At 28.9% G+C, this 13,575-nt stretch overlaps 1 protein-coding gene across 2 annotated transcripts; it reads right to left on the reverse strand.

The window, feature by feature from the left end:
* Positions 1-782: 782 nt before the first annotated feature.
* Positions 783-2,385, reverse strand: LOC105776437 (LOB domain-containing protein 12). Of its 2 annotated transcripts, none has more exons than XM_012599079.2 (2): positions 2,118-2,385; positions 783-1,404 (listed from the first exon to the last, which is right to left on the reverse strand). In XM_012599079.2, the coding sequence occupies exons 1-2, from the start codon at positions 2,271-2,273 to the stop codon at positions 1,039-1,041; spliced, it is 522 nt and encodes a 173-aa protein (XP_012454533.1). In that variant the 5' UTR covers positions 2,274-2,385; the 3' UTR covers positions 783-1,038. The 2 variants fall into 2 exon arrangements, with proteins under 2 accessions (XP_012454533.1, XP_012454532.1); XM_012599078.2 differs by having other exon boundaries at positions 783-1,452.
* Positions 2,386-13,575: the final 11,190 nt, after the last annotated feature.

Genomic DNA, 13,575 nt, shown 5'->3' on the forward strand with positions numbered 1-13,575 from the left:
ATTGTTTATCGACCATTGAACTCATCTTTCTTTCCCTACTTTAATTAGTGGTCGAGGGCTCAATAAAGAAAAAAAAGAATGGAGGGGCTGTGTTTAATTAAGGAAAACTCTAGTTTACTTCACTTCTCACATGCTAGAGTTGACCTCATCAACTTGCTCTTGTCTTAGCACATACTCCATAACATGTCTCTCTCCTTGCCATATTAATTAATTATAGGACTAATTTCTTTGATATATGCTTAAATTATGATTCAAATTTTAAAACATTTTAATTGAGTCCTTAAATTTTTAATATCCTCAAACAAATCTTCTCGTACCTAAATGTTAGTATGAGGACTTAAATGTGAGTTCAATTATGACATGAAATATATTTAAAATATATAGATCAAATTTTAAATATGTATTAAGGTCAAGCAAAAAATTAGGGAGAGAACGCCAAAACCAATATGAATTGCAATGTTTAGACGATTTTAGAATACAAGTTAAAATTGTGAAAATTGTGATTATCCAAATGTAATTTAATTCTATTTTTATTTAATTTATATGGTGAAAAAAATATTTCACATTCAAAATAGTGAAAATACTTAAAATTATTGTATTAAAATTTTATTTTTGAAAAAATTGTACAAGACTTACTAATTTTTTACTTCAAAATTTATTGTTTGAGAAATGTTTAAAAAACTTTGAAATTTTATCAAATAATATCCAAAAGCCATTAAAGTAAAGTTTATTTTGTCAAAACAAAGTTCAAAACCTAAAACAAGTATGAAAAAAATCAAGAATTGAATCGAACCGAATTATTATAGATAGTTCAAAAAATTCAACCTAATTGAACCGAGCTGAACTCACACTTATTATGTACTTACTACATGAATAGTTTGGATTTGACATTTTAAAAATAATACAAAATCTCAATATTTGAAGGCCTAGGGCCTAATCTAGAATCTGTTTCGTGGTGTGGGGATATCTAGTGAAATTAACCCTAAAAATTATAACAAAACATCACTTAGCAAACAAAAAAAAAACCCATTTTTTAAATTAAGAAACTATGTCTCCAAAGATGCTCTCCCTTTTGAGAGACTCATGAATATTTACATAGGCAGAAGAAGAAGCATTATTATTAGCAAAATTAAAGCACTGATTTTGGAGAAGAAAAGCTTGGTCATCATCGTCGGCTTGGCCCAATACCATTTGAGGGTTAGCCGCCACCATAATAGGGTCTTGTTGCATTTGAATGCACACTATTTCAGCCTGAGCCACCGCAAGCTGCATTTGAAGCTGAGAAACCTGGTTCTGCAAATAAGATATAGCCCCTACACATCCATAAACAGGGTCCCTAATCCTTGCATTTGCTTCATACACCAAGCTACTCACCGCATCAGCCCTTTGTTGCAACGGCAGCTCCTGGTTTTTATGAACCCCAATGGTTAGCAACAAGAGATATCGTACGTTCTGTGATTGTTTACTCAAAAAATAGATAAATTATAGATAAATTAGTCCTTGTATTGTATGTTAGATTAAAGAATAAATTGATCTTTTTTATTAAAAATTTTATCTATTTCTATTGTTAAAACTTAGTTATTGTATGTTATAATGAAGTACACGTGGCACGCCATGTGTAACTGTATTCTATCAATTACGTCAGTTTTTAACAGTAAAAATGAATGAAATTTTTAACAAAAACTATCAATTTGCTCTTTTGGTTTAACATGTAGGGACTAATTTGTCTTTTTTTTGAATAAAATGGGACAAAATGCAATCTTACTTCTGGTACAAGAGCCTCCAAGATATTGTTACCAAGATATTAATAAAAAGTTAGGGTAAACTACACTAGTAGTCACCCAACTATTATTAGTATCTTTTTTTGGTCGCCCAACCATAAAAAAGTTACAAAATATCCCTCAACTATTCAATTGTCTTCTTCTTTTTTGTCATCACTAACGAAAAAATAGAAACACCCAACAATCTAAGTTACAATCCAAGATAGTTGGGTGATCAAAAAGACAAAACTAAATAGTTGAGTGACCAAAAAAGAAATTACTAATAGTTGGGTGGCTACTATTGTAATTTACCCAAAATGTTAATGAACGCATTAGATGAGGGGGTTGTTAATGAACCTGTAACGTTTTGCTGACATTGCTGGCACCAAAAACCTTGTGAACGATGGCGAATTTGTGGGGATCGTCGGAAGGGAAATAAGGTGCAAAGATGCAGTCTTTGGCACAACGGCGACGAAGCAACTTGCAAGAAGCACAAGGTGAGTTTCCTCCCATGGTTTTAAGGAATATAATCGAAGTGTTTTTAGAAAAGTAAATATTTTGTTGGTAATTGAAGAAGGAAACTAGAAAGGAAAGATGGAGAAGAAGGTGTGAGAAAGGCCACAAGTTTAGTTAAATACAGAGTTGGAGACAATGAGCTTGAGAGGGTGTGCATATTTATAGTAGCCCAATGCGTGTACCCAAGGGTGCTCTGTTTTTCCTTTTTCTTTTTCCTACGAAAGGATAGTAGGATAATATAACATTTGGCCCCTAAACTTGGCAACTAGGTTTACATTGGTACTTATACTTTTTCTTGGTCTACTTTGGCACTTGAACTTGACAATTAAGTCCATTTTGGTCCCTAAACTTGAAAAATATAGAAGTTTGATGATGCGACGCTCTGATCACTTGAAAATTAAAAATTTTATATAAATTTTCAAGTGATGATGTAGTACAATTCAAAGTGTCACATTCAGTTTTTTAATAATCGGACCAATGGTTGAACGAGTTAGACTTTCAGTTCTTGATTCAACCAGTTCGATCGATTTAACCACCTAACCAACAATAATTAATTAATTAATTAAAAACTCATAAAAATCTAAAAAAATTTAATAAACCGGTTCAACCTGTTCAGCTAGCAATTCGTATCCTAATTTTCAGTTTTAACCAATTTCAAGCAGTTTCTAAGTCAATCGGTTCAACCCTTTTGTTCGGACCATTATATCGATCAGTCTCAGTCCGTCCGATCTGGTCCTGTTCCAAAACACTAGTCACATCATCAAATCTCAACATAATACAAGTTCAATGACCAAAATGGGTCTAGTTTCCATTTTCAAACATCAAAATGGACAAAAAAAAGTACAGGTACCAAAGTGGACCTAGTTCCCAAATTCAAAGGTTAAAAATTATATTATCCCTTAATAGTAAGCCTTTCGATTAATTTAAATCTTTCGGATTATTTCGACTTCATATTTAGTTCATTTTAAATATGAATTATTTAGGACTCAAATAAATCAATTTGGGCTAATATGTAGAGATATGAAAGGAAAAGAATACAAGGAGAAGGTTATCTGAAATGTTTAAATAATTTTATTTTGTATTAACTTATAATTTTCTCATTTTTAAGGAATTAAATATAAATATTTTTATCTTTAAAGATTAAATTATAATTTTATGACCTATTAACCGTTCGCCTTTGCTTTACAAGCAGCAGATGATATATTACAAAATTGCTAACATTGAGGAGGTGATGAGCCTTGACAGGGTAAACATCTGACACAACTCTATTGAAGTAAGGCATATATATATATATATATATATATATATATATATATATATATATATATATATATTGTGGTTAAAATGTGCTTATAGTCCCTCTACTTCTCAGATTTCAAAATTTAAATTCAACTGTTAACGTTGTTAATTTTTTATTAAATTTGTTGTTGTGACATTTTGAAATAAAAAAACTGATCATTTGTTAGTCATGTAATTAACTTGAATTTAACCAAAAAATTAATAATATTAACAATTAGATCTGAATTTTAAAAATTAAAAAATAAAAGAACTAAATTCCTAAAATATTAATACAAAGACTATATTTTTTAAAAATACAAAGACTATAAATAATTTTTTTCTATTTTGCCTTTTGTTCATTTATAAAATAAAACATCTTAATTTTTTTATTATAAATTATAAATTACATAAATGATCATTTATACTCCTAACTAGAGGTGATCATGGGCCGGGCCCAGACAAAATTTTAAGCCCGTTTTCTAGGCCCAGGCCCGGCTCAAAATATGGGCCTAAAAATTTGTCCAAGTCAGGCCCGAAAGAAAATTGATAAGCCCGAGCCCGGCCCATATTAAATTTTACAACTCCAAAATAGCATTAAAAAAAGTTAAACATGAAAGTTAAAAAGTATATTTGATTAAAAATAAAAAATATTTAATATATAATTCGGGCCGGGCCTGGGCCAAAAAAGTTTTGCCCGAAGCCCGGGCCTAGGCCATATTTCGAACCTATATTTTTACCCCAAACCCTCTCATTTTTCGGGCTGAATGTCACACCGGGCCGGGTAACCCAACCCATGATCACCTCTACTCCTAACCCAAAATCATTATTTACTACCAACTATATGCCAACATGAGCAAGTACTCATTAAAAAAAAAAAGTACACCAACATGAGCAAGTGTTTAAGTTATAATACAAAAGTAAGAGATGTACTAAACATTTTGTTATTAGCATATTACATATTTCACCAATTTAATTAAACCCTTTTACATTTAATATCGAATATATTTTTATTACCAATTCAATTATTTATAGTTGATTTTAATTATAGTTATATAAATTATGAATTGTGATGATAATTTCATTTGTATTAAAGATATCAATAGAATGGGTGTCGATTGAGTCTTAGCTCTATTGGCTTGGGGTTTATTTTCAATGTGAGAGGGCGTGGGTTCGTGTGTGCTGAAGCACATTATCCCCTATTTAAGGGTTGGGGAGGGGATATATGGTTAATTTTAGACATTGTGTCAAAAAGAGTAAATATAATCAAAACCTATGATGAGATTATTCAAAAAAGAACAATATTCTGCGCCCCTCAATTTGAAAGATAGGACAATTATCTATTTTGACAAAATAAAAAGAGACCCCGTGAGCTGTGTTCTTCAATCATTTTCACTCAATCCTCTATTTGACTTTGCTATATCTACACTTCCATATTAAAAGAGATCATATAGGTCCAATTTGATGCTTTCATATAATATATATATATATATATATATTGATGCATGTATATATTGACCAAGTCAATGAACCTGTGACAACAATCTTCAAAAACAAAGAAGAAAAAAATATATTATTAGGTATTTTTAGCCCGTTGTTTTCTCTAAACTAAACGTAGAAACTGGTTTCTGTGTAGGATCTTTAAATCATAGCCCACAATAGACTCAAAAGCTACACTATATATATCTTTTAGTTATTTTATATACTCAATAATGAACCTTTCTGGGACAGATTTATCCACGTAACTAGGTTTTTTATCATAGATTCTTTTTAAATAAATTAATAACTCGAATCAAGATTTGGTTGGGGTAATGGTTAAAGCTCTCATCTGGCATCCGTGACACGAGTTTAAACCCTGTCAATCCTTTCCCCTTTCTCGACATTGTATGACAAAAAAATGACTAACATAGTTTAGAGCAGTAGTTAAAGCTTTAGTCTAGCACTTAAATGGCACGGGTTCAAACCCTATTATTCCCTTCTCCCTATGATAAAAAAAATAGCTAACATAGTTTATTTTTGTTATTTGGATATCATATAATTTAAAGGGTTAACTCTCATATATATATATATAGGGTCAAGCCAAAAAAATTTTTGTAGGGGTCAAATTTGAATTATAAATATTTTAGAGATAAAATTTTAATTTTGCCATTGTATTAACGTAAAATTTTACAATTTTTAAGGGATTAGACTATAGAATTTTCGTTTTTGGAGAGAACATAATTGAATTTTAAATTTTAGGAGGGGCTAAAATATAATTTTACCATTAAATAAATTTAAGACTTTGTAATTTCTAAAGGGACTAAAGAGATAGTTTTTCATTTTGGAGGCCAAAGGCCCTACCTGCCCCTCTAGCTTTGCCCATGTGTGTATATATATCCATGTATTTGTGTCTTAAATGTAACTACTTAAATAGCAAATTTTCATGAGCGGAATTAAGAATTGGGTGATGGAAAGGTTAATATAAGAATGTAAATTTTGGGGGCCAAAGCTAGAAATTTTGTATTAAAATAACTTGAATTAAACTTTTATAAGAGTCAAAATGCAATTTTCCATTTAATAAAGAAGCTAAAAGTGATTAATTTGAACTATTAACATTCAAGAAGGACTAAAGTTACAAATTTTGGCTCTTAAACTTATATTGTTTATCAAATCACCCAAAATAATTAAAATTAATTTATATTCACTTTATTTATGTGATATAACGTGATTTACCACATCAACAATTAATTAATTTTTAAAATTTAAAAGTTCAAAAAATATTTAAAAAATATTGTTCTAATATTTTAAATATTTAAAATTAATTAATTACTTCACATGACATATGATTCCATTATTTTGTTAGTTCAATGATATGCTTTGATCAATGAACTTAGAGATAATAAGAAACTTTCAGATACTCTTTTCATTTAATGAGATTCTGACATGGAAAACATTATGTGCAATTAGGGTTTTCTTCTGCTTTTTTTCTGTGAGGAACCCTAAGTCTTATCTTTCCACTCTTTGCATTTAATGCTCCATCACATGACACACAAAAAAACTCCTTTTCTTTATTGTCTTGTGTTGTTTTTTCAATTTAATCCCTAAACTTTTTATCTTGGTTTTTTTAAAATTCGATTCTTAAATTTAGATTCTATATAATGATATGGCACATTAAAATTATGTCACGTCATCATCTGAATTTTTTAAAAAATTATATTTTTTTGGGTATATTTTTAGATTTTGAGGCTAATGTGAACCAAATCCCTCTTATGAATTAAGAAATTATCTTTCGCCTATAATTTGAGAAAGTAAAAGTTGTTTTCTTTTAGGTAGGGTTTGAATATTTTTTTCCCAATTTGGGCACCTTTTTTTCACACATATATTTTTTATTTTCTAAATAAAGATATTTCTACCTTAATGAAATGACTAGCTTGTCACCTACCGACAATGCAAGGGCTTTCCTACCTTTATTCTTCCCTTCTTTTCCCAACAAAATTTGGAAAAGAGAATGAAGAAATCACTTTTCTCATCCAAATTTTGCAAATATGATGCACAAATTTTTAGTTTTTAACAAATATTAAATGAATTTCCATTTCAATAATTTTTACGGTCTGTTCCAATTGATGAGATATAGATTGTGTCGTGAGAACATATTTTTAAAAAAAATTTACTAAGATTTGTTAGTTTGTAGGAGTCATATTATCACAATTTTAGATTATCATATCGTCTCGTTTTAACGGAATTCAAGTTTCGAAGATTGAATTGAAAAAAATTGTCAAGTTTCAAGATTAATGTGGACAAAAAATAGATTCAGGGTCAAGGTGGAAACAGTTGTCAAGTTTAGGGGCTAAATGTTGCTTTATACCTAAAAAATGGGTTTTTAACTAATTTTTAACTGAGTTAGTGTTTAGTTGACTTAATGACAAGGGTAGAAAAAAAATTCCAAGGGCCTAGATTTGAATTACAAATTCTTAAATTTCAAAAGATAATTTTACCATTATACTCATTATTATTTATAATTCTTCAATAGAATTGGAATCGATCTTACCATTTTGGGTCAATACGATCATCTCTCTCTTGAATTTACCCGTAAATTAACTCATCATATCAACTTAATACAATAGACTAATGTTTATTTGAAGTGTCGTATTTGGTAATATTGATAATACATTATTAACAATGCTTTTCTTAATAACATATGGTCTAGGGAGGAGAGAAACTCCATATAGACATAGGGAAAGAATTTTTGTTTGATGTTGATTGAGTCTTAGGTTGATTGGCATCGGTATTGTTGCCAATGTAAGAGGACGTAAGTTCAAGTGCGTTGAAATGTATTATCATCCTAAGAGGTAGAGAGAAACCATGAATAGTTCTAGACATTATATAAAAAATTATAGATTATTATTAAGAAAAAACAAAACCTTTGTTTGATATTAGGGTTCTTCGAAAATGCATTGAAAATGGCAAATATATATTAATTTATGAAGAAAAATCAGACATCTTCACCTCCAATGCATTAAATGAGGTTCATATAGCAATGACATTGGTTCATTTTCGAGATGCTTAAAGTTTGATTGTCTTTTTTTATTATTGATGATCTTGTTGTTGGGGTTGGGGCCTTTCACAATGTTAATCTCTTCCAACCTTGCCTCCTTTTTATATGTGATAAGACATGTAATTTTTTTTATAGTATTGTTGAGGTTTATTTTATGATTTATGTTCGAGGTTTGTTGATGTATGTTTTAATGTCTATGTTCGAGGCTTGTAGTTATCTCTTTTAATAATATCATCTCCATTATTTAATCTTACGTCTCGTTTTAAAAGTGTATTGTGTTTTAACACTATACTCAACATTTATCTGTAAATATGTAAATCTTTTAATCAATTTTATAAGTTTATGTAAAATTTTGAATCGACTTAATATTTTTATTATATTGATCTATAATATTATTTTTATTAATAATTATTTAATAGATGAATTTTTAACATAAAATAAATAGTTAAACATTTTAATTTAGCTATTCTTTGATAAATCATTGAAAAATTAAATCCGATTTAAAACAATCGATAGAATTTTTTTCTAAAAAAGTGTAGATAAGAGATATTTATCACTTATGGAGTATTTTTAATTAAATTTATTTTATTTATTTTAATATTATATTATCGTATAATGCCTTTACGGTTAAAGTCTTATTTTTTGTTTACAATAAGGTGAAATGTTTACAAATTAAGGATAAAATGTAGAATTTTTTATATAATTTAAAATCTATATTTATCGAAAATTTAATTATATTCAAGAATTAATTTTAAATAATATATCAAACAAATTTTATAACTTAAATTCAAGACTTAAATTTTCATTTTCAAAACTTAATTTTTTTCAGTTTATCAAACAATACCTTGATATATATGATTTACTGAAATATGAAATATGACATATCAACCGTATTTAAAAGTTTTCAATAAAAATCATACAAAAAGTAATTAAGTGTAAAACTACTTGTAAGTATATTCTCCTCTCTTTGTGTATAGATATATATTTTTATATAGAAAGTTTGAAAGTTCATTTGATTGGATTGTGGGAAGAGTTGTTGACACAAAAAAAAAAACACAAAGTAAGTAGTACACATAAGAAATATTTATACAGTTCAAACTTAGTCTACATCTTCTTCAGAAACCAACCCTATAAATTCTTCGTAATATAAAAAACAATGATTTATGCTTAACTACCATCTCGCAAATTGTTGTACAACCTAACAACTTTGCAATCAATCACTTAGCCAGTGTTTACAACAACCATCTAAGAATGATTTCAACTTGCATACAATAGCTCCTCACATGAATAAATGTTTCACAATCCACTAAAATACTCAAAGCATTTAAGCTTTACTATTGCCTCTCAAGTTGCATCCTCACATTTGGACAACTTATTGTTGGTTCCAACGCATTGCTCTGTCAATCACTTAGTATGTATTTACAACAACCATTTAATAATGATTTCAACTTACACACAACAGTTTCTCGCGATGAACAAATGCTTCACAATCTACTAAAATCCTCGCAGTACAAAGAACAATAATTTAAACTTAATTCATATCTCTCAAGCTACTGTCTCACATTTATACAATCTATTGTTGGTTCTGATACGTTACTCTATCAATATCTTAGAAAGTGTTTATAACGGATACCTAATGATAATTTCTACTTAGATACAATAATTCCTCACAATGAACAAATATTTTACAATTTAAAATACTTCTTCATGCAAAATTTAAGCTAATAAGGTCATCTTCAAAATTCGAAAGGGGACACATTCTACTTTTTCAAATCAATCCCTTTATGTTGTCTTATTTTATAGAGACAAATGTGCAATGGTTAGGCTTATAAAGCTTAAAATTAAAATGGGGAGGTAATGTTAGAGAATATGTTGGGCTCAAAAGGAGCCTTAATGAGAGAGTCCATAAAAAAGTTAGGGATTAGGCCCATAAGGTACTTTTCTACAATCATTGGGGATTTTAACCCACCTTTTGGAGTTTTCCAAGTTTTATACATCAAATGGGCTACAATATAACATTCTTCAAAAGATTCCCAGTTATCAGTCTATCAATTTATTTAGGAATAAATAAACATTTAATCCACAGATTTGCAATTTTTCTACTTTGATCCTTAAATCTTTTTTGTCCACATCAGTCTTAAAATTTGAATTTTTTTTAATTTAGTCCCTAAACTTGGATTCCATATATGCCACATTGTCACTTAAATTTTTAATTTCTTTTTTTTGTATTTATATATATTTAAAAAATTCAAGTACCACATCATCATGTCTTAATGCAATTTCAAGAACTAAATAGAGGAAAAAATTAAAACTAATGTGGACCAAAAAATTCAATGATTAAATTAAAAAATTTATCAAATTTAAGAACAAAATATTGCTTTATCCCATTTATTTAATATCATGCTAATCAAAATAGTCACCGATCATTAGAAACTTTCCTATTAGATCATTCAACTAAAAAAATTACAAAATGGTCAATTGACTTACCTTTTATTTATTTAAGTCCAAAATTGTTAAATACTTAACAGTTGAGCCTTTTTTAAATATCCTAAAATTATTTAAAAAATAACTCGATTTTACTATATTTATCGGTGCTGCCTAATACACTCGCAGCAACGGTGCCTAAAAATCCAATAAATGTGTATGAATTATTACTTTAAAATGTCAAATCTATAATCAACTTTGTGAAGCATTTTATTTAGCTTAATAATCATTTATTTGAATGAAAAAGTGAAAATGGTCTCCACTTATTCTATGGGATGAAATATTATTAAAATAATAAATAAATAAAATGTTGGTCTAATAAATATTGAACACGTTCCTATTCTCAAAAAGATACTTTTTCTCACTTTCAATCAACTTTTCATGGATGCCTTTCTTTTCCAACACATGTCATCCATTTCATTTTTGAATATATATATATATATATAATATTTAAATAAAATAAAAAATAATTGTGCAAATATGTAAATAAATATTAAAGATGAACAAGTTAATTCAGGGCTATTTTACCAAAAAAAGCCTTTTTTTTCAATATTTACCGAAATGGGCCGGTTTTTTAATTATTTACCGGAATGGGCCATTTTTCGCGAAATCGCGTCCACGTAAGCGCGATGTCAGGGTACATGTCAGGACATTGCATCCACGTCAACGCGATTTGCTTACGTGGACACAAATCGCACCTACGAGGATGCGATTTGCTGACGTGGCATGAACAGTTTATGTTTTTCAACTTTAAAAAAGCCCTTTTTTTTCAATATTTATCGAAATAAGCCGGTTTTTTAATTATTTACCGGAATGGGCCATTTTCCGCGAAATCGCGTCCCACGTCGTAGCGATATCGTGGTGCGATGTCAGACATCGCGTCCACGTCAGCGCGATTTGCTTACGTGGACACAAATCGCGCCTACGAGGACGCGATTTGCTGACGTGGCATGAACAGTTTATGTTTTTTAACTTGGAAAACTTTGAAAGGCCATAACTTTTGGCTCGGTTGTCCGATTGAGACGATTTTTTTTATTTCGAATAACTTTTCGAGATCTACGCGCTGACAAACTTCTTAGAGATGAATAGGGACTAATTTGTAAAGTATAATTTGTTAGTTAAGAGTATAGGGACTAAAGTGTAATTATTTCAAAATTAGCATGAAATTTTTGTATTTAAGAATATTTGAATGTTATGGAAGGATGAATTTGAATTTGAATTGAAAAACGAAGCTTAGATTTGAAAATATGACTATTTAGGTTTTAGGGACTAAATTGAATAAAATGAAAAATTTTAGGGAACTTCTCAAAAGCGGAATGAGCTGACTTATACCTATAACAGGATGATATAAGACAATTCTGTAAAAAAACATCCGGTGTTTACTTCAAATAAATAAGGAAAATAATGATTTGAATGTTTCAAAATTCAATTTTAAACCGAAAAAATCAAAATTTAGGGGCAAAAAAGGATATTTTTCGATGAAAACTGCGGCAAACCGCCTTTGGCTGTTTGTCAGTGCATAGATCTCGAAAAGTTATTCGAAATAAAAAAAAACCGTCTCAGTCGGACAACCGAGCCAAAAGTTATGGCCTTTCAAAGTTTTCCAAGCTTAAAAACATAAATTGTTCATGCCACGTCAGCAAATCGAGTCCTCGTAGGCGCGATTTGTGTCCACGTAAGCAAATCGCGCTGACGTGGACGCGATGTCTTGACATGTACCCTGACATCGCGCTTACGTGGACGCGATTTCGCGGAAAATGGCCCATTTCGATAAATAATTAAAAAACCGGTCTATTTCGGTAAATATTGATAAAAAAGGGCTTTTTTTGGTCATTTGCCCTTAGTTCAGGATGAATTCAATTTTATTTTAATTTATTTTAAAAAAAATTATTATAAGTATATTTTTATCATTTTTAGATTAGATAAACTACACGAATAGTCACTCAACTATTAACAATTATCATATTAGGCATCCCAAATAAAAGTTTGAAATTTAGGCACCCACATTATAGTCATTTTGATCACTTCTATTAAAATCACAAATGGCAAATTGACATAAATTTTTCTAATTTGGTTAATCAGACGGTGGCTGAGTTTGGTTCGATTGGAGATTGGTTAATGATTTTTTGAAATTTCGATTATCGATTAATTCAGTTCGAAATCCGAGTAATTAATCAAATTAATCGAAATAAATAATATATATTATATATATAATATATTGTTTATATTAGCAATGTATTTTTTGAACTATTAATTTTTATATTAATCGAAATAAATTGTAATAGTTCGTTTTTCAGTAATGTCAGAAATAGTGGTTTCAAGAACACAATTCTGAAAAGTTAGTCCGTAAATATCATTATTTAATATTTAGGAGTCAAATCTAGTAATATAGTGAATCACGATTTGATAGAATTTTTAACTGGTCAGTTAGACACAGTAAAAATGGTTTGTAGCAAAAATTAGTGGTTTTAAAAAAAGGGTATCGAGACCTCATTTTTATAAATCGAGCCCGTAAATATTTAATAATATTATTAAATATTTACGGAGTTGTAACAACTTGATAGTCACAGGTGTCAGAAAATGTATTTTCGAGACTCCGTTTTCGCAAATTAGACTCGTAAATATTTATTAGAAATATTTACGAAGTTAGTTGTGTGGTTAATTAGGTTTTGGTTAGGTAAATTTGTATGAATTAAAAGTAATTAGGTATAAGGACTAAATTGCATAGAGGATGAAAGTTGAATTATAAATTAAAGAAAAATTAAAAGGACTAAAGAAGCAATTATGCTGATGGTTATAAATGAGGCGGCATAAGATTTTAAACATGTGAAAATCTATTATATATATTATAAAATAAACCTTAAATGTTAAGTAAATATATTATATTATTATATAATAATATATTATTTATTATAATAAAACAAATAAATAAAAGAAAAGGAAATAGAAAAGAAAGAATGAAACAGAGAAAGCCAAACGAAACAGGGAGAAAAGAAAGAAAAAATA

This window comes from Gossypium raimondii, chromosome 10 (genome assembly GCF_025698545.1).
Source record: "Gossypium raimondii isolate GPD5lz chromosome 10, ASM2569854v1, whole genome shotgun sequence".
NCBI classification, from domain to species: domain Eukaryota; kingdom Viridiplantae; phylum Streptophyta; class Magnoliopsida; order Malvales; family Malvaceae; genus Gossypium; species Gossypium raimondii.